Here is a 21,566-nt window from a genome sequence, read left to right on the forward strand (position 1 = left end):
AAGAACATAAGCAAAGCCGGACTGGATCAGGCCTCGAGTCCGTCTAGTCCAGCGTCCTGTTTCCCACAGAGGCCCACAGGCAAGAGGTGGGGGCATGCCCTCTCTCCTGCTGTGGCCCCCCTGCAGCTGGTATTGAGAGGCATCCCGCCTCTGAATCTGGAGGTAGCCTATAGCCATCAGGACTAGTCGCCATGGATAGAATTGTCTGCTCTAGGAGGAAGAACGCAAGGAAAGCGCTGCTGGATCAGGCCCAAGGCCTCCCTAGTCCAACGCCCTGTTTCCCACAAAGGCCCACCAGATGCCTCTGGGAAGCCCCCAGGCAAGAGACGAAGGCACGCCCCGCTCTCCTGCTGTTGCTCCCCTACAACTGGCATTCAGAGGCTTTGGGGAGCCGGTTTCGCTTGGAAATGGGTCGTTTTATCCCCACATCCCCATGGAAATAAGCCTGCTTCATTCCGGCCACTGAGTGGCTCTGCTAGGAGCTGGCTGTGACTCAGGGTGTCAGCCCGCTTGAATTGTGGCCATGCGTCTTCGGGGCTCCCATAACTCATCTCGAGCTCTTTATAACCACATAAGCACCCTTCCCGAGAAAGAACAGCCCACTGTGAGTTATGGACTGGTTTTTTAAAAAAACACCCTCAAGCTCGCGGGGCTGGGGGCGGTGCTTGTTATTAGACCCACTCAGGAAGGAAGAGACCCACGTCTGAGCCAGAAGGCATCCACATTCCGTGGGGGGGGGGGGGAATAGAGGATGTAATGTCTGCAGACATGGCTGTCCATAATAGATGCATTTGGGGGGGGACTCCATTTCTTAGTTTGGAATGAGAATTGTCTGCTTTTTTTTTTTTTGAATGAGAGGCTGTGTGTGTGTGTGTGTGTGTGTGTGTGTGTGTGTGTGTGTGTGTGTGTGTGTAGGTAGGGAGATCCTTGACCTTGAGATGACAGGGGAGGGATTCAGTGGCTATAGCCGGAGCTTGTCTCATCAGCATGTTCGGATGAGGGTCGCTGCTCTGTCAGTATTAGAGAGACGGGGTGGAGCTTGTTTCCTCAGAGACGCTCTTGCACACTGGCAAAAACTGCACACACACACACACACCACAGGCACACATGAATGCACCTCTGTGCGCGCACCTGCCTTCCCGCCGCCGAAGCACTGAGCAGGCTGCCTCTCGCCCTGGTGGCTCCTGCGCGCCTTCCCGGCGAGGCGGCTGCAGACCTGGATTAATTACCACTCTGCTGCAAATGAAATTAAGCAGCCCTGATCGTTAGCTTATTGATGAGGCAAACGAGATTAGGCAGCGCGGTGTCAATCGGCGGCTGCACCAGGAACTGGATTAAGGGAGCTGTGATTACTCAGAGCCGCAGCAGGTTGGCTGGGGAGGGCGGGGACAGGTGTTGGCTCCAAGCAGGGTGCAGCATCCAGGGGCCTCTCCTCTCGGGGAGAAGGTGGGAGAGGCATGCCGCCTCCACCAGGGGATCTGGGCCACGGACATGCCTGTGGCTCTTGGGGCCAGCCTCCGTGGGAGGTGCTGTTCTTGGCCACCCACACGGAGCTGAGCGCTGGGCGGAGAGAGAGAGAGAGAGAGAGAGAGAGAGAGAGAGAGAGAGAGGGAGCCTGGGAGTGCAGCTCTCTCTGCCCTGGAGGCTTGCCCTGTGCAGTCCGGTCACGTCCTGCTCTCTTTCCTTGGTGGGCAGGGCATCCTACGTGTCTTCCTATCATGCGCTCGTTTTCCAAAGCAGTGGGGCTGGGTGCCTGCCTAGGAACTCTGCTCCGTAATCCCAGAGGGCATGGTGGCTGGCAGGGAGGGAGAAGGCAACACTCCCCCCGTGGACATGTCTTCTTCATCTTGCTTTCCATTGCCAATGCATGGAGGGATTCTATTCTCTCTTGATGCCCCGAGGATGACCCTCGGCATTCGGTCTGCTGGTATCGCCCTGGCTTCTGGGCTCCCCCAGGCTGTGCGCAAGGGTCCTTATGAAGCCCGGCCTCTTGGGCAGCCTCCCTCACAAAGTGAGCATGCAATCTTCCCTTGTGTCCAAACCCAGCATTTTTCATAAGAAGAGAATCCGCCTCCTAGCCCCAGAAACAAGCAATGGCTGGCTTAAGTTGGCCAGTGGCTTCTCTCTTGGCTGCCAGGCCGGGCTCGTTGATGTACAAGTGCCAAATTCCTTTTGCTCAAGCCATGTTGTGCCAAATCCAAGGTGTCAGCGGCAGCCTGTTTCTGCTGGTTGCCCATGACCTTACACGGGTCCAGCCAAACCCCTTGCTCTTAAGCAGCCTTCCAGTCATGTGCAAGAACCACACACACAAGAATCCAGCACTGTGTCCTGCCACACAGGTGGGAGGTTTGAGGCTCAAAAGGGAGATCCCTTTTAAGCCTCAAACCTCCCCTCTATGTGGTACCAGATCAGACCTCCGTCTTGTGCAACAGTCCCGGGGCCACAGGGTGCTTCTGCACGAGGCGTAGGTTGCATAATTTCCAGGCTCTGTTCGCTCACTTCTAATATGGCATTGACACAACACCATCATCACATAATGGTTCTCCTGTTTTCTTTGTGGGTCTTCCGTCCTTTTGGAGGCCACAGAAAATCTGGATTTTGTGGCAAAGAGTGGCAGTGTGCAGGCTTGCAGCTCCTCTTGTACTCCTCTTCCATCTCTTTGGAGGGGTGTGTTTTTGATGCATGCCGTGACATAGGTGGTCAAGCCTGCAGGCAATGCATCTGTACCTTCACTGTTACCTTTCCTGGTGGAAATGGTGGGCCCCATTGTTGGAATAATGTATGTGGTTTTTTTAATCAGCTGTTTAATTAACATGTGCTGAAATGCTTTTCTGCCCACATTTTTTTTTAAGCAGCATTTTCTCCCCCCCCCCCCTTCTTTTTTTTGCGGTAGTGTTTAACTGAAAAAGTAAGATTTAGAGACGGGGGCGTGACTTTTTTTTTTTTACTTAAAAAGCACAGATTTAGAAACCGGTTTTTAAAAAAATGCCCTGTCTTTCCAGTCAGCACCAGTTTAGTGATGGGTGCATTGTCCCTCTTCCATCCGCACAGCTTTAGCACACCCACCAGTATAGTCAGAACACAACAAGAGGGGTTCATGCACAAAGCGCTATTTCTCCCCGCCTCACCAAGAAAGTGTGGAAAGTTGTGGTGACCTCACATGTTGCCAAAGAGCAAGGATTGGTTGGTCTTAATAGGCTCCTACCTGGAAGTACCCACAGACTCTTAGCTATTAGTGGAATAAGACATTGGACCGAGATAACCCAGGTAACGATGCCCGTGAACACACCCATTGCAAGATGAGTTCTGCTCCCACAAAAAGGGGTCTCAGCAGGAATGTGGCTCCTTCCTGTCCGTGGGCTGAAGTTGGGAGGTTGTACATGCCTGGCTGGCTGTTGTTCTGCCTATTCCTCATGTGTCTCCCAGAAGTCGCTTTGTGTTTGTAGTTGTGGCATTAGTCAGGTCCAGTGGGTCGGATAGTAGTGATATCTGCTCACGCAGGCTTGGATCACTCGCAGGGTTCTGGCATTTGGAAATACGTTGCGGGATGGAGCCGTGTTGACACCCCACCCTCTGGTGCTCCTTGATTCCTCACTGTTTCCCTCCAACCCCTGCTCTGACCCCCCTTTCTCTCTCTCTCTCTCTCTCTCTCTCTCCCCCCCCCCCCCTCTTGCTTCCATCAGGACCAGGGCACAGTTGGGGTCATTTTCAACGTGGGCACGGATGACATCACCATCGAGGAGAGCAACGCCATGGTGAACGACGGCAAGTACCACGTGGTGCGCTTCACCCGGAGTGGAGGCAACGCGACGCTGCAGGTGGACAACTGGCCGATCAATGAGCGATACCCCGCAGGTAGGGACTGGGAGGCAATGTCTTCCGTGCCCCCCACCCCCGCCCCCACCCCCCGTCTCCCCCACACCACGGAGGTCGGAACCACCCTTGCCCTCGGATCACTTCCGCCCAATGGTGAAGGGGCCGGACTACCAGCAGGGGGGGACCCAGATGCCCCATCTAGCCCAGCCGTGGCCACACTGGCTGGCAGCGGTTTCAGGCAGGAGTCATTGGGAGATGTTGCCAGAGACTGGACCTGGGGCCTTCGGCGTGCAGAGCAGATACTCTGTGCCACTGAACGGCAGCCCGACCCCCGGAGGAAGCGCCTGCGTCCTGGGCCAGGCCACCAGTCCCTTTCGCTCACTCTCCTCTACATCCACCGGCCGTGGCTCTCCGGGGGTCTTGATTCAGCCTTGTCTGGGACTGAACCTGGGGCCTGCGGCATGCCAAGCACTGCTGCTGGTGAGCGGCGGAGGTGTCCTTCTGCTCTGTCAGCCTAGCTCAGTCTCCCTTGCACTGACTGGCAGTGGCTCCCTTGCGAAGGAGAAGAAGCTGGTGCCAAAGTCTCATGCCCTGGCACCAAAGCCACCCTCCTTTGGGGGAGCAGGGAGGGCACAAACAAGAGCCCGAGGATTTGGAGCAGGAGAAGGGACAGGCGTTCACTGCTGCCTGAGCTTCAGTGTGACAGCCGAGACCTGAGCCCTGCCCTCCCCACAAGTAACCGTGCTGTTGCTGTGTTGATCTGTTCTCTGCAGCCTTTAATTTGTGCTGACTCTTGTCCTGATAAAACCCACGGGACCGGCCACACATCCCCATTGCGCAGGTGGGGGAACTGAGGCCAGCTGGGAGGGTGACCTTCCCCCAGGCTCCCCAGCCAGTCTGGTCTGAGCTGGGTTTTGAAACAGTGACATCTGAGTCCATATTCATGACAAAAAACAGTCTCTCTCTCTCTCTCTCTCTCTCTCTCTCTCTCTCTCTCTCTCTCTCTCTCTCTCAAAACGCCTCCCAACCCGGAAGATCTGAGCCCTTGACATTCTGTCGGTGGCTGGCCTTCTGCAACTATCAAATAATTTTTACAGCCCTTTTCAGCAAGGGAAGTGCTTGAGCATATCTCATTCTCATCTCCTTTATTCTTTGAAAAGGTTGGCAATTGCAGGAAAGGTCCAGGTCCTTGCGCAGTGGAGATGGCAGGAAGTGGAGGATGTGGGAGAAGAGTCAGGGAGCTGGAGGAGGGTCACCCAGGACAGAGACGGCCGGTGTGCAAGCGGGAGGGAGGAAAGCCTCCATGGGCTCTAACGCCTGCCTGAACCTCGGTGTCTCCCCACCACCACAGCCCCCTACCCCAGATGGCCTTGCTGTAGCTTCCCCATGGTGCTGCCCCCAGTGCAGGGTGAGGTGGGCAGCAGCTTGCCTCCAGGGCTGGGCTGTGCGAAGGGACTGGATTGTGCATTGTGATTGGAGATAGAGGCTGGTTCCGACCTCCACTGAGCAAGGGTGGGTCTCTGGGGGCTGGGAGGGAAGGGAGGCCTGGATGGGGCGGGGGGGGGCGGGGGCGGGGGATGGGTTGCGGCTGCATTTGTGTCTGGAAATGCCACCAGCCTGGAACTGTCCTCTTGCAAGACCGGCTTGCTCCCCTCAGCTGTGGCTGAATCACACACAACGGCTTCTTTCCTCCCACCAGGAGCCAGCAGGAACCATCGCAGGGGGCGGGGCGGGGGGGGGGAGTGAAACCTAATCAAGGTCATTAGTGCCGCAGGCAGGCCGAGCAGGGAGAGCTCCTGCCCGCCTGGGATCCACCGGCTGCTTTGATCCTGCTCCCCTCCGTCCGTCCCCCCCCCCCCAAGTGCCTCTCCTCAACCAGCCATCCCGCTGGCCTGATTGTGCAGTCTCTTTGATGCCCTGTGCTGCAGAGAGCTGAGCCGGGCTTGCTCTCCGGAACTGCCGTCGCCGCCACAGCTCAGGCACCCGCGTGGCAGCCTGCCCGGGTCTCTGGATCCCCTTGCCCACCGTGTGGGAGCCACATGGGCATTTGCACACAGGCGCTTGGGGATGCCCGGGCCCTGAAAGAGCAGCAAGGCACACTCTTGGACCTTTGTGCAGAGAGATTTGGCGCTCTCTTGGGGGCATGCTGCTCCCCCTCACACACTGTTGCCAGAACAAGCATCTTCCTTTAGCTGTGACTGGGGTCCTTGGAGTGCTCTACGCCACACTTCATCCAAGACTGGTCTCCTGTATGGAGATCATCTCCATCTTGGAAAGCAGTGGATGCCGTCACTTCCCTGCTCAGGTGCTGCTGGCAAAACCAGCCACCCCTCCTCTCTTCTCAAGGGACTGTGCACCTCTTTTTCCTACCCAGGGGCTCTTTGAAGCAACTTCATCCGGGCATCCTACTGTGCAGGCAGCCCCTCGCAACGCAGCAGTGCAGGCAAGCTTTTGCCAGTGCCACATCTGTTCTGCAGAGCAGTTTTATAAAGACATTTCTCACCCACACACATACACTTTGTTTCCTCATTTTTCTTTTCTTGTTTTGGCGGTTTGCAAAAGCGGAGTGAAAATCACCAAAGCACCTAGAGAATGTGGAGCAGGCTCTGCAAGGGTGTGTTTCAAGTTGCCCCCTTACATTTGTGAATCGGGTCCGAAAGACGACGAGCGTCATCCGAAGAGGATGTCGGTTTGCTCGCGTTGCAGATCAGGTGCAGCGCCCTTCCTGCATCCAGACCCGCGTGTCCAAAAATGTGTCGTGGGGTCAGCCCTCAGAATTGCTGAAAACAGGCAGACAAAATGGTTGAAAGCGCTGCCAGCTTTTCAGCCTGACAGCATTCTTTGTCGTGCCAGAGGGCTACAGCTTCCTCAGGCTGGGCTCTCACGCCGCAGACTGGTGAAAACGAATTGAAGGGCCCAAGTGAAGCACACGTTTATTCCTCTGTGCCGGCGTGCACTCACCAGCACCGGTTGACAAGGGTGCCATTTCACAGGCACACTTTGGCAAAGCACAACACTGTGCGTGGCTGCATGCAATCCGAGCAGGCACACAAGCATGGAAACGGTTCTTCCTGCCGGCCCAGCCTGCTCAGCGACCAAGTTTCACCCTTGGAGACGCTTTGGAAGGGAGGAGGGAGGCAATTTTGCAGGAGCTACAAACCACACGGGGCACTTTCGCGCCGGTGTGGGCTGGCCCCTTCCTTCCATTGGAGGACGCGGAGCAGCAGGGCACCGATCTCTTCTCACCATTTGAAATAAATGCGGCAGGTGCAGAGTGTGCTGGCGTGGTGGGCTGTGCCCTGAAAGAAAGACATTTCAAAGCAGGGGCCATTTTAGTCTTCTCTCTCTTCTGTGCCACCCATTTTTCGGCGTCCAGCCTGCTTTTACCATTCTCATCCCTGAGGATGGCGGCTTTACGATGCATTGAGAACGGGTTTTTTTACATTTAAAAGGCCCCCTGTTTTTAAAAATGCAAACCATTTCAGCTGCGGATAATTTATTTAAGTGCTTTAAAAATAAATCGCTCCTCATGTGGAGTACAACATCTTTGCAGTGATGCCCTCGTCGTTTTCTAAAGAGGGATGCAGGAGGGAGTGAATCTTTTGTGCTTGTGGTTATAAATAGGACATCAGACGAAGAGAGCGTTAACTGGCACAGAATTCCAGGCGTGGCGGTCTGGTTGGAGAACCCCCACCTCAGACCTCATCAGCATCAAGTCGCACGAGCCTTTGTGAGGGGATCAGTGCACCATTCTGCAAAAATTAAGAACCACTCAGAAGCATGTGTGAATGAAGTGCACCCTCCAAAGTGTGTGTGGGGGGCCAAATCTGAAGGTCCTATTTCATTGTATAGAGTAACGTGATTTAATGGCTGTTTCCATGTGTGAAACACCTTGAACATTTGAGCAAAGGATACTGTGGAAAAGTAGACTTGTCAGCAAATGTTATTTTGATCCTTTTCCATGCAGAGTTACAAGTGTATTTTTAAAATGTGGAATTCTCATGAACGTTCTCACATAAAATGTGGAGTTCTCATGAACGTTTTCAAGCAGGCTGCCTTGGGCTAACTATACATCAACTTTAAGCCTTCTGTCTTGAGGAAGTGCCATTTCCGATACGCCCATCAGCAGTCTGACAAGAAGCCTAGGAACATAGGAAGCTGCCTTATACTGAGTCAGACCCTTGGTCTATCCAGCTCAGAATTGTTTACCCTGGCAGGCAGCAGTTATCCAAGGTTTCAGGCAGGGGTCTCTCCCAACCCTACCTGGAGATGCTGCCAGGGAGTCAATCTAGGTCCTTCTGCACACAAACTGGATGCTCTACCACTGATCTACGGCCCCATACCCTAGCCGAGTCGTAGAGCCGTCCCTGCAACCGCTTTGTCAGGTATTTCCCCCATTTTACAGATGGGGACAACTGAGGCCCGTGAATTTCAAATGGCGCAGGGATGTCAGCCCTCTGGATGGCAATAAGCCCTCCTTGCGAGAAATGCAACCTGGCGTGACTCCCTAGAAGGCAAAACAAAGCACGGACTGCATGGCGTTGCTCAGGAAGTTAGACTGGAGGAGAAGGGCCTTCTCTCAGGAAAGGGTACACGTGAGTTTGCATCTTCAGGAACAGAAGGGAAATGGAGAAGAGGGGAAAGAGAGAGACAGAGAGTGTGGTGTATATGGGACGCAGGTGGTTTTTCAGTCCTTTGTCCATTTCCAGCCTTCCGTGTGCACACTCGCCCTGCCTGTTGTCGGCTTACTCACATCACGTTAACCGTGAAGACTGGGTTGATTGCAGTAGCACAGATCCAAGAGATACACACCCAGATAACCACACTCGAAATGCCAGCCCAAGTCGGCCCTGGTTTGAAAAGGTTGCCGCCTTTGCAAAAGGTGCCCGTGGTCTCCAGAGGAAGAGCGCCGTGTCCCCGTGGCATGGCCACCACCGAGGCATCCGGGCAAGTGCACAGACTGGCTGCGGCTTGGCGCATAAGCAGAACTGCTCAGGCAGGGTCGGAGATGGCAGCGGGGCAGAGAGAGAGAGGAAGCTCCCTGCCTCGGAGGGTGTCAAAAACGGCAAGGTCCCCAAAACGGCACCTTGAACTGTACCCTCCCCAAAATGCTTCGATGGGTGCTGAAGCTCCCCATGACCTACCCCTGTTGTGTTCTGCACAGGGGTTTGTGCCCAGGAATCTGCTGCCTTCACTTACACTGAGGACTTGCCTTCCCTCCCTCCTCGCCAGCCGGCCTATTGATGGTTGGTGCCTGGCAGCCATCCACGTCCCCCCTCCCCTGAGACCCACGGGGGCCTTCCTTCCTTCTGCCTGGCGGAGCAGAGATGCCGTTTGCAGACCCAGCGGGGGGCATCATGGGTAATCCAGAGGGACGTGTGTCATGCACCAGCCCATCTCAGCTGCAGAAACAAGCAGAGGCAGGCGCCACACCTGGTTCCAGCCTTCTCCATAGCCCCGGGGCTCATTTATCCCGAGTCTAACCAGGATCGGAGCAAAACGACAGAGCCATGTTTGAGGTGGGGGCAAAGGGTGAACTGCCAGGAAGAGAGCCTTGCTGGCGCTTGCCAGGAGCCCCTGCAGGGGGTGCTTCATCTGCATACTATCTGCATTCATTACATTCCCCCCCCTCAAAAAAAAATCACTGCAAGAGGCTGCAGCGTCTCCATCTCCTTTGCGTGCTGTTGCTCCTTCTCTCCCCCCCCCCGTTGTTTTGGCTTCTCTGCCTCGCTATCCTGACCTGGCCTTACCCTCCTCTCCCCTGCCCCCTCCCTCCCTAGCAGCTTCTCTCCTTGCCACCTTTTCTCGGTCCGCAGGGGAAATTCACATCCACTCTGTCCTCACGACAGACAGCACGCATGCGGCTGTTGATGGATTGTAAGGTTCTCAGTCGATTAACTGCCTTGCCCTTAAAACGATTGATTGGCTAATTAACCAATTAAAATAAATATTACTGTTATCAAAATCCAGGTGGTGTTTTGAGACTCTTTTAAATGAAGCTAATAGGTTTCGACGAAGTAGCAAAAGGGAGGCCAACCCCTTCAGCATTTGGGGGGGAATCTTATACCGAAGCTCATGGCTTTGATTTGCAGAGATGGCACCACAGACCACCCTCTGGCCGCTCATGAAGAGGGGGCAGCTCCTGTTTTGAAATCTGAGCATTTGACCTGCAGATAAGTTCAAGTTGTGAAGCCACTTCTGAATTCTTTCCCCTGCACACACACATTAGCAATGAAAGGGTGACCGACCTCTAAGGGATCTCATAGCAAAAGAGTATGCAGGACTTATTGCTCTGGGACCTGTTTTCTTAAACAAACCTCTGAGCATGTGCAGAATGCATTTCCTTTACCATTGATTAATCACAACCAGTCCCCACACATCTAGGATTAGATTATTCCCAAGTCAAAGGATGTGCCCATGATATTTCCATTATTTACAGTTAGAAGTTCTCAATGTTCAGGTAGACGCCTCCTGCTTGGAGCAGTTATGGAAAACAAACAACTGCTATCTACTGGCACATGTCTCCCGCAGCATTCGGTGGCTGAATGTGCTCTGCTGTGTTAGGCTGCAGAGTTCCAGCCAGTCAGAAGATGCAGTGGTTCTGCTGTGCCTGACCTGCTGCCCACACTGAGCCTCTGAGCCCCAGCTATAAAACTCTCTTAATGATTCTAAACTGAAAATGATAGGATTTAACCTTTTAATAGCTTGCAAGATCTTGGGTGCCTAATTTGCATCCCTATAATCCCCACCCCACTTACATACCCAAGAGGAATGCGATGCTTCCCCCCCCCCTTTTTTTTGCATAGCCTGCTGGCGGGGGGAGCGGTGGCGGGAGAAATCCTGAGCAGGAAACCCAGGCGACAGTCAGAAAGCCGAGAGCTGTTCACCAAGCCTTCCTCCCAAGCCAGATCCTGATTAGAGACTCAGGTCACTTTCTGGGGATGGCGTATTTTTAATTAAAGATGTTAATCGCCTCGTTAATACAGAAGCTAATGAGAGCATGAAAAGTCCCTGACCACCTCTAATTAGGGGCTGAATCACAGCATGGAACAGTAAGCAAAGATGGGAGGGGGAGGGTGCAGTTGCCCCAGTAGAGGGGGCCCAGGGCGGGGGGTGTCCAATTGCCCCCTCACCCACCCGCCCTCCTGGAGAAGCCAACTTTAGGCGGCTCAAACATTCTCCGTTCTGAAATGACTTGAATGCGCTTTGGATAGCAAAATCAAAATAAGCAAGACGTGACGGTGGGCGGGAGTCAAGTCCCCAGTCTCTGGTGCTAAATGCACCCCACCCCCCTGGCAAGAGAACAGCCTTTCTACATTTCCAAAAACTGCTCAGTCTTCAGGGGTGTCTCTTGGAAGGGGGGGGAGTTCCAATGATATGGGGCGAGCCTCCCTCAAAAGGTCCCCTTTGCAGGTGCAGGTTTCTGGCTTCACAGCCTCAGGGGTTAGCTCCGTGAGATGGCCCCCTGGTGGCTGGGCAGGGCAGGGCAGGGCAGGTGCACTTTGGAAGCACCTCTGCTTCCCTGCCCTCTCTTTCCCCGTCCTTGCCCCATCCAGGACACTCCCGGGGGTGCCGGCCAGCAAGATCTCGCTCGCTCGCTGCTGCTGCCGGGCTGAGAGAAAACAGGGGCACCAGACCCTCCTTCACGTGGGGTCTTCTGCTTCCCTTCCCTCCTGACGGTTGCCAGCCTGGGCTTGGTTGCTCTGATCCCGTCATCTCAAGCCATGCTGACTGGTGGCTAATTGATTTCCCATCCGGCAGTGTGGGGTGCTGCTTTTCTCCTTGGAACTGCTACGTTCCTCTGCATGCACACAGACTGCCAGGAAGTGGTTTGGCAGTGCTCAGTTGATAGGACTGGGGCCCAGCTTGTTCCTGGACACATAAGATCCAGGGTTTGGTTGTGGTTAGGCAGTAGTAAGAACAAGGCACTTTGCACATGCTTAGGCATCCCCAACTGTATGGCTGCGTCAACTGAGGCGGGAACTTGAGAACAAATTTCTGGGCTCAGGCCTTTCTGTTGGCTCTTGTTTGCCTGGGCACTGGAGGTGTCTTTGAACCTCTTGCACCCTGCCACAGCTACCGTGTCTCTTGGCTTCTGGTAGCCCTTGAATCATCCACCCAACTTGCTTGGGAGCACAGCCACGTTTCAGAACATTCCTGTCCCACAAAACAACATTGCCTAGCTCCAGAAAAGGCCTTCTCGCGAGTTCAGGCCAGTTCTGCCAAAGGTGACTTTCATTTTAGCCTCATGACGACTCAGAGGTTGGTTAGATTGCGGGTCCGCAGGTCACCGGTTCCTCACGTCAAAGTTGGTTTGTTCATGACCATCCCTCAAACAAAAGGGTACACGTTCAGGCACACAAGGGCATGTCTAAACTACAAATTTGAACTGATCTGGAAACCAGTTTACTTGTCAAGGTTTCCCACAAATAACCCTGGGAGTTTTTGTTTTTATTTTTAAATCTAAGATTGCTGACAATCCTAAGTCTTTTAATAGAGATCTCTTGCCCTCTCAGAGAATTACATTTCCTAACTTAGATCTTTGGCAGAGAACCACAACTGGTCTGAAATTGGTTTCAAATGTTTGTTTTTGTTTGTTTAATTTATGGCTAATTTATGGTTTAAATGTTTGTTTTTGTTTGTTTAATTTAATTTAAATGTTTGTTTTTGTTTGTTTAATTTATATACCGTCCTTCCTGAAGTGGCCCACGGGAGTTTACGTTAAAATCAAGAAATACAGAATGAAACAATTAAAATTAAGAAACATTTAGACCAGATTAAATCTCGTTACACTTAAGGTTTAAACTAGATATATGGTGTACACCTGCCCCACACTGAATATTTAAACTGGCTTAAAGCCGGTTTAATGCCCACAGCTTCCTCCAGAGAAACCCCTAGCAGTTGTCACTTGATCATGGTGTCAGATATTCTCTTGGAAGCCTTCTGTGGCTCTCGGGGCAGGCTTTCTTCTTGCTGCATCTTGTAATGTAGACACAGAGTGATGCTGAGAACAGGCCCCTTTGTGTCTGGAGTGCCTGCGTGTTGTTAATAGGGGAAACGAGAGGAGTCATTCCTACTGGGGGTGTATGTTTCAGCCACCAGAGGTTTTCCCTTGACTTACTGATGTGGGGGATGCTGGTGCATTGTGTGTGATTCCAACCCGATGTGTTCAATGCCTGATCCAAACCGGACTGCGGAGGGACCAAGGCTCCAAGGGCCCAAAGTCTGTGAGCTGCCATGTGATTGAAGTGGGCATCCGTGGTTATGGGTCAACCCGGCCAAGAGGACTTTCCAGCCTGCTGGGGAAACAAACCAATGGACACAACGGCTGGTGCAGGCCCAGATGTGGCAGCCTCTTTGTCTCTGTGTTGCAGAGAGTGGACCATCTGGGCCCGTTTTCAGATACAAATGCGGGTCAAATGTGTGGGCTGCAAATGTGGGGAGTGTTGGAGGGAAAGTGGGGTTGGGGGAACAAAGAGGGGCATGAGAAGCCTATGGAGAGTTTCGGAAAGGAAGCTTTTGAAGAGAGCTTGACCGTGTGATGTTGCGTGTCCCCCCACCCTTTTTTTGTGACTAGGGCTTAAAGTCTGCTAATAAAGTGAATTTAATAAACATGCATGCGGGTGGCGCCTTTTCCACCTCCCGGATGCAACATAAATCCTTCTAACCTCATCTGCTCATCTTTAACACTTAAACCTGACTAAACCGTATAACTAGTGCTGTGTCCGTTGCTGGCTAAAACCGCTAAACCCCCAACCAAATCCCAAACTGACCGCCCCCCCTTCCCTTTCAAAAAAGCAAACCAACCAACCCACCCACCAAAATACTAATGGACACCTAACCGCAATTTTGCGACCCAGCGCTTAAACTGCTGTTTGCCTGAGCTTAGTCTCTAAACGTGCTAACCTCTGACCTTTGACCTTCCAGATGGTGTTTATGTCTCTCTCTCTATTTTATTTCTTTTTCTTTTAACCATCTACAAATCTCTCTCTAAACTCTTTGAAGGGAACAGTGATAATGAGCGACTGGCGATTGCTAGACAGAGAATTCCGTATCGGCTCGGTCGAGTAGTAGATGAGTGGCTACTCGACAAAGGTAATTAACAATAATTAATTCCGGTTAATTAACGAGCAAGCAAAAAGGTTTAAAGGTGCAGGCTTTCATGCCCCTTGGCCCCTTCCCTTTCCCCGGCTGAGCATTTCATGCATGAAGACGATGGTTCAAGGCTGGTGACTGCAGAGGGGTGGGAACATCTCTGACGGAAGGACAATTCAGGCTCATTCGCCAAAGAGTCCTTCCTTGCCCTCGCCCACACACCTGCTTTCTACTGGGTGCAGTCCCGTCCGAAAAGGGGGCGGTGTGCATACTTGAAGTGACATCTGTGGCTCATGTGCCTCTTGCCAGGGTGTGGCCCAAAGCGAAAAGCAGGGCTCTGCTTTGCCACCCTTTGTTGGGATGTATACATTGGTGCAGAAGTGGAGGGATGGCAGGATGTGGGTGGATCAGAGAGCTGTGGGGAGTAGAGAGGACAGAGTGGAATCAGGGGGTGTGGGGCTTCCATCGTGATTTGAGGCTTCCACTGAGTGGAAGCTACCCAGGGCTCTGCCCGCATCCTCTCTGAACCAAGCTCTTCGGCAGAGAGAGTCCTCTTGTCTAAAAGGGAGGGTTTGCTTGGAGCATCTTCTCCTGACCCCCAAATGTGGCAGGGCTGGTTGTGCTCCGCACGCAGTGCTGTGGGGTGACTCCATCGAGGGCGAAGGTCCCCACAGCCAGGACAGACGGCCCTATATGAGCCCTGTCTGGGGTGCAGCTAGGATGTGAGAAGAGCCATGCCCCACTCTGCATCTTTTCCTCCCGGTGACAGCGAGTGTAGCGCCGTGCCTGATGCGAGGTCAGTGTGCTGTGCGTTTCACCACCTCGCAGCTTGGGTTGTTTACCGCAAGGATGGGGAAATGTGCAGCGTGGTGGCTTCATGTCGGCATGACCAGGGGAAAGGGAGGAAGGAGCTGCAGCTGGAGCTCTCTCTTCTGGCATCTGGCTCAGCCCTGGGTCCCAACCTTGGCTGCCCTTCTCAATTTCGAGAGACAAGGTGCTTCCCTTGAGTTGAGATCAAAAGCACAGCCCAAAGCCAGAGCTCCCACCCCCACAAATCACAGGCCCAGAATGCTCCTGCTTGCCTCTTGGGAGGGGAGCACCGCCCAGAGGATTCCTTGGGGGTCCTTTCAGACACGCTGTGGTACGGGCACTTGGGAAGCGTCAGGGGCTGCTGTTGCTTCAGGCTCCCACCCTTTCTAGAGTTGCCACCACTGGGCCTCTTCATTGGTAATTGTGAGGACTACTGGGGTAATTTAAAATGTGCATGCAGTTTGCAATGAATCCGCGTAGGCAAAAGAGCAGCAGGCACCTTAGGGTGGAGCTGGTAGTCTTGTTTTCGTCACACCACTTCCCAGTCATGCTGGCCCCTCAGTTACACCAGAGAGGGAGCCCCAAAAGGTCTCACCTCCATGGCTTTCTGCCGAGTCACTTGCTAAACCTTTCCCCCCACCCCCACCCCACCCTCTGCCCTGCTCTGTCAAGCCACAGTTGTCCTACATGACAGCAGGGGGTAGGCTAGTTCACACAATCAGTCAATGGGTAGGACAAGCATCCTCATCCAAATTCGGGAGTTGTGTGTGCTTCTGTTTTGCTATCAAGTGCAAGCAAAAAGCAGGGCCAGAGCGAGTGTGTGTATGTGTGACCGTTTGTCCGACTCCTGCTGGTAGGAGGGGTTTTCTTCCTGTTTCATTCAACAGCTGGTTACAGCTGCTGAGTAGGACGGAGACCTCCTACCCAGCACGAGCCTTGCACAAGGTCACTCCCCCTGCCTCCTACCTTGCTTTCTACCCACCTGTGATCACAAAACAGAAGCACACACAGCTTCTGAACTTGGGTAGGAAGCTTGTCCTGTCCAGTTACTGATTGTGTGAACTAGTCGATACTCCTGGGGTTGGAAGGGGTTTTGGAGGCCATCTAGTCCAGTCCCCTACTTAGTGCAGGAAATCCAGAATTCGACATCCCCAACAGGTGGCTGCCCACCTGCTGGAAGACCCACCCCTGGCTACAGAATACCTGAGTGGGAGGGAGAGGAGATGAAAATCTGGCCCAAGTCAGCCCAGCCATGGCTCCTCCAGATCTCTCGCTCGTGGGCCCAGGTGCTTGAGCTTTCCAGCTGGGATTACAACCGGCACGGATTCTCACCAGCTTTGCAACCATCTCTGCTTTTTAAGGTCCCAGAAAATGTTTGTGACCTGTCCAGGGCCGAGAGCTGCACCTTTAACACTTTAAACTCAGTGGGGAAGGAAGAAGCGTAACAAAAAAAGAAAGAAAAGATCGTTTTAAATCTTAATTTAACCAGCTAATAACACTAACATGCTTTTAACTCAAACCAAGTGCTAAACAGTTTTTTTAACCGATAAATTCCAAATGTCTTAATAACCATCTTAGGTTGGCTTGGCTTTTCTAAAGGGGATAAGCATCTAAATGTATCTTTTAATGTCTATAACTTGATGGTTTAAACAAACAATTGCCGCAAAATGAAAACAAAATCCAGTTAAAGTGACTTTTAATGAGTTCAAAAAAAACAAACAAACCAACAACAAAGGACCGAAGGAAGGAAGGAAAAACAGCAGAGACCCCGGCAGAGGGTGAAGGAGGAGGGGGGGTGAAATTTTGGGTGGGAAGGCTTCTTATTCAAACCTTTTGAGTACTTTGGGACTTGCTGGGGAGTACTGGGCAGGCATCGTTGGATAAATTTCATGTTAGCTGCTGCAGTTGGATGCCTTGGACACCACAGAGTCTCCTCCACACACACCCCTCCTCCTCTCTCTCTGTCCCTCTTTCTTTCTCTCTCTCTCTCTCTCTTTCATGCACACACCAACCAGAACACATGCATTTGCAAGCACACTCTCTCACACAACCAAAACTGGGATGGGAACCACCTCTTACTAATGGACACCAGAGCAATCTCTAGGACTGGGCTGTCTTCTTTGGGTAGCCAGTTCTGCAGCTTCTCCCAGCTTTCAGACAGAAGGACAATAACTTTCCTTATGATTTTGCAAAGAATTCTGTCCAAAGACTTTCTAACCTGAAGTCCACCACCCTCCCTCCCTCTCCCCGCCACCCAGTAATGGGTGCGGCATGCACTGCTTTGGACTCAGTTTCCGGGCTGTTCAGAAGCTGCACATCGACCAACTTTATGCTTCTACACGCTTCGGAATTCACGGCGGTGGCAAGCAGGCTCCAGGGTATAGCCGCATTCTACATTTCAGCCCTCTTTAACTTCCATGTTTCTCCCACACCTCCCTGAAGAATCTTGGGAACTGTAGTTTGGGATTTGCAGCAGGCTGAAGGTATCCACTAAGTCTTTTGCCCACTCTTTGTAAACGCATGCAGATGGTACTGTATAAATCTATATGCTATTTCCAAAGGAGTTGTTAATGTTATGATCTTTATGGATGCATAATCAAGCCCCTGCGGGAGATTGGGAATTACCAACAGATTCAGGGTGAGCTGTAGATACATTGGTGTTCAAAAAGCACTCCCCCCCCCAAAAAAACCAACCCCCAAACTACCCCCATGTAAGTCAGTGGGACAGAATGTTCATAGACTCAGAATTCAGGTAACAGACAAACAAGTGGGCGGAGCTAATGGAACTTAGTGGAGAGGAGAGGGAAGGTGTTATGAAACCCTCCCTAGGTGCTGGTGGACAGGTTTTGAGGGAATTGCCTCACCACTCCCCAGCTTGATAGAAACCCTCTGGAAGTTCAGATAACCACAGGAAGACTTCACAGAAGAAACTTGCCTTAGCCCGCTCTGTAGCAGCTACACCAATCTGAAGAGCCCTGCTTCAAACAAGTGGGCTGGATGAAAAGGGGCCAAGACTGAGCATCGGTGCCTGCCCCCCACAATACGGGGGGGGGAGGATTGCACATGACATAAGACCCCAAGTTAGAGGAGGGACTCCTGCCTGTGTTGCTAACTTGGGGTTTTGTTGCCATGCCTGACCACAGCCTCAGGAAATACATGCACACCAGGGGTAGCTGGCTCCCTCCCTTGGCGAGAAACTGGTACCCAGGGTCCTAGAACGTTAGAGTGGGAAGGGGCCTTGGGGGCCTTTTGGCTGCCCTTTTGGCTGCCCTTGCTCAGTGCAGGACACACGATTGCAGCATCCCTGACAGATGTCCCTCCAGCCAAACTGGTCTAGATTTCCAGGCAAAGAGCAGAATCGCGTCAGCCTGCTGGAGTTGGTGCTGGCTGCAGCAGAGCTCTGACCACGGAGAAGAGGGGCAGGTGTGTTTCTCCCAACACCACGTGCATCCCTAAGGCGGCATTGTGGGGATGTAGAAAGCTGCCTTATATCAAGTCAGACCATCCAGCTCAGCATTGTCTACACACTGACCGGCAGCAGCTCTCCGAGGTTACAGGCAGGAGTCTCTCCCAGCCCTACCAGGAGATGCTGCCAGGGATTGAACTGGGACCTTGTGGGTAAGCATGGAGATGCTCTTCATAAGAGCAGCCCTGCTGGATCAGGCCCAAGAAGGCACCCCTGGGAAGCCCAAGGTAGGAGCTGAGGGCTCTTTCCTGTGGGTTTTGCCTTACAGAATTTCCCTCTAACCCTCTTGCCCGCAGCTCTTCCACTGAGCTATGGCTCCATCTCCTAAGGGGAATCTTTTACAGCGCTCATGTGTGTCATCTCCTATCCAAATGCAAGCCAGGGCAGACCCTGCTTAGCAAAGGGGACAAGTCATGCCTGCTACCACAAGGCCAGCAGAGAAATGACTTTCCTAGGGAGCAAGAGGTTGTTGGTTTGAATCCCCGCTGGTATGTTTCCCAGACTATAGGGACGTGTTGAAAGGCATCATCTCACACTGTGCGGGAGATGGCCATGGTCAACCCCTCCTGTACTTCACCAAAGACAACCACAGGGCTCTGTGATCACCAGGAGTCGACACTGACTCAAGGGCACAACTTAACTTTACCACAAGGACAGCTCTCCTCCCCAAAGAGGAGAGATTTCTCCCATGCCAACGTCTAGCACAAATACCCACATTCTGGATTCAGGTGCCGAGGCTCTCAGAAGCACAAGACCTGCTTCAGGCGTGAGCTCGCTTTGTACTTCTCGACAAGGAGGGTTCTCTGCTTCTGTTTTTAGAGGTATTCTAAAATTCTATCACCAGCAGGGATTAAAAAAACACCTGATTTTGGTATCTTTTATTTCTGGGGCCCCCCACCAGCACGCGTGCCTTTTAAAGCTTGAATTGATTTTGGTGGTGCGGGTTTTGTTTTGTTTTGTTTTGTTTTGTTTTTAATCATACAGTTCCTGTAACTTGTGAAGCACTGAGGGCACAGACCTCCTCCTCTGTCTCTACTCAGGAGTAGAGGATGGCTGCGATTGTTCTGTTTAGGAATCACTGTTTGGATGAAGAGTGCTTTAGCCGCAGGTGAATCAGAAGAGAAGGCTTCTTAGGCCGGAGAGGGGCGCAGTGAGTAGCTCCCCGCCTTTAAGGCCGGCATTGGCCAAAGGGGAGAGTGGCAGGAGATCAGTCTTCTCTCTCAGTGTTTGCACCACCCAAGTGAAGGTGGAATTGGAATCCTTCTCCACCCCACCCCACCTCCGCCTTCGGTTTCAAAACAAACTATCTAATGTCGTCGGGGGTTCTCGCCAAGGTTGGCTGGCAGCGTGGTCTTTAACATGCAAAGGCTGATCTGTGCTTGCTGCAACATCTTGATTCCCGCAGCTCCATCTTTGCCAGGTTTTGCTGGGGAGTGGGGGGGGGGGCTCCGCTTACAAATCGGACCCTGCAAAGGCTGCGTGATAAGGGGCTAAAGGCTGCCCCTTGCACTGGCCTGTTTTGGACCAAGGGCATTTTAATGACCGCCCTCACATGTTGGATGCGGGCTGTGCTGGGGTTTTATAATCCGTTTCAATGCAAAACAAAACGCACCCATAAAGAATCGATGTTTTCCATTTCCATCCATACAGAAAACCCGGACCCTTTCTAGCTAGTAAATTCACCTCTCCAAAAGAAATAAACGAACGGCTCGCTGCCCGGCTTGGCCAAAGGTGATGGCCCCAAGCAACACCCGGACAGGCTTGATTATTTATTCCCTTCATTACTTTGCTTTGCGGCCCAATGTGTCTGCGGCTGGGCTGAGGCCATCTTTTATGGGCATGGCTCCCTGTATACGAAGAAGCCAGGAATGGCTCCCGGAGTGGAGCTCAGCCCCTGCGCTTGCATTCCTGCCCGTGCCCAGGACCCACTCGCAGGCATGGGCCGCAAGAGCCCTTTCTCCCTTCTTGAGGCTGTGGGTCCATCTCCCCCCGCCACACACACACACACACTTTTCAGCCCTGGGGAAAGCAACTCCAGCAGTGCCCTGCCCTCTAGAAGGTACTCAGTCTCTACTCAACGTGGCTGCACATTTCAGTCTGTGACGTAGGAAGGTGCTGTCTACTGAGTCAGACACCTGGTCCATCTAGCCCAGCATTGTCTACACCGGCTGGCAGCAGCTCCCCAGGGTTTCAGGCAGGAGTCTCTCAGGAGCCCTACCTGGAGATGCTGCCAGGGGACCAGGGATCATCTGCCTCTGCCACTAGCTCCGCCACTGGGCTACGGCCCCATCTCCTTGTCCATGTTCCAAGCCAAGCCCCTGACTGAAAATGCAGGGCGTGGCTGGGTTCTTGCCTCAAACTAAGTTCTGGTCTCTCTCTTACACACATGCGCGCACACACACACACACACACTCCCTGCCATTCAGCACTTTCCCTTGCACCAGAGGACAGGAATGGTTCTCTAAGGAAGAAGAAGACCCTCCTCTCTGCCTCCGACTTCCCTGCAAGCTTCTGCCTGCTGGCTTAGCTGTCCAACCTGGCAGGGCTAAGCTGTCCAAGCAGCAAGAGTCCTGGATCTGGGGGAAGGATCATCTGCTGTAGCATGCTTGAGTGGTAAATGGCTAAGGAGGAAGGGAGTGGGGCACAAACACACACACTGAGGGATATATTGGCTACTCTGGGAGATTTGCTTCTGAATTATGCCTCCCAGGGGGTTGCTAAGCTGTCTTGGCTTCTACAGATGTTTCACTTGGCATTAGTCCTATTCATTCATTCTCTCTCTCTCTCTCTCTCTCTCTCTCTCTCTCTCTCTCTCTCTCTCTCGTCTCACACACACACACACACACCTTTTGTCTGCTGCTCTGTTTTCTGTTGTAGGAATTTAGAACATTTTAACTCAGGATTTTGCTAGTGCTTTGTTCACGAGCATCCACACTTCTGGAGAACCTACCCAGGGTTCACACGCGCCATGAGTTTTAGTAGGCCTAGTGAGGAAGGGGCAAGAGCGTTCACATGTGCATGTATGTCTGTGCATACACACTTGTGCATTTTCACACATGGCAAGCAAAAAGCTGGGTGGGGAATGGAATAAACACGATAACAGAAAATGGCATTAAATTAGAGAAGGGAAAAAAACAAAAAGCTGACTACTGAGCACAAAAACTAATTAAGGCATTAAACGAAAAAAGAAGGTTTTGTTCCCCCATGGGATGGAGGCGGGGGGGAGAAGGGGGGGGGAAATACTGGCAGGAATCTGTTTATTTTAGACTTGATCTTCTTTAACCTGTACAAACAGTAACGTTTTTATAAAATATATTGTATTCTAAAATTGGGGCGGAGCAGGGGAGAGAGAGGGTTAAAAATATCCGTTTCCAAACTT

General features: G+C 52.5%; 1 protein-coding gene across 25 annotated transcripts in view; it reads left to right on the forward strand.

Moving 5' to 3' along the window:
• Nucleotides 1-21,566, forward strand: part of NRXN2 (neurexin 2) — a 366,798-nt gene that overhangs the window by 304,035 nt on the left and 41,197 nt on the right. For 16 of the 25 annotated variants that reach the window (XM_053278159.1, XM_053278172.1, XM_053278160.1 and 13 more), the window contains 2 exons: nt 3,684-3,855; nt 13,822-13,911. In XM_053278159.1, coding sequence (XP_053134134.1) covers nt 3,684-3,855; nt 13,822-13,911 — 262 coding nt within the window. Of the gene's footprint in view, nt 1-3,683; nt 3,856-6,190; nt 6,325-13,821; nt 13,912-21,566 lie in introns of those variants that run through there. The other 9 variants (XM_053278167.1, XM_053278176.1, XM_053278168.1 and 6 more) reach the window with 2 other exon arrangements.

The sequence above is a fragment of the Hemicordylus capensis genome, chromosome 14 (assembly GCF_027244095.1).
Source record: "Hemicordylus capensis ecotype Gifberg chromosome 14, rHemCap1.1.pri, whole genome shotgun sequence".
In the NCBI taxonomy this organism is placed as follows: Eukaryota; Metazoa; Chordata; class Lepidosauria; order Squamata; family Cordylidae; genus Hemicordylus; species Hemicordylus capensis.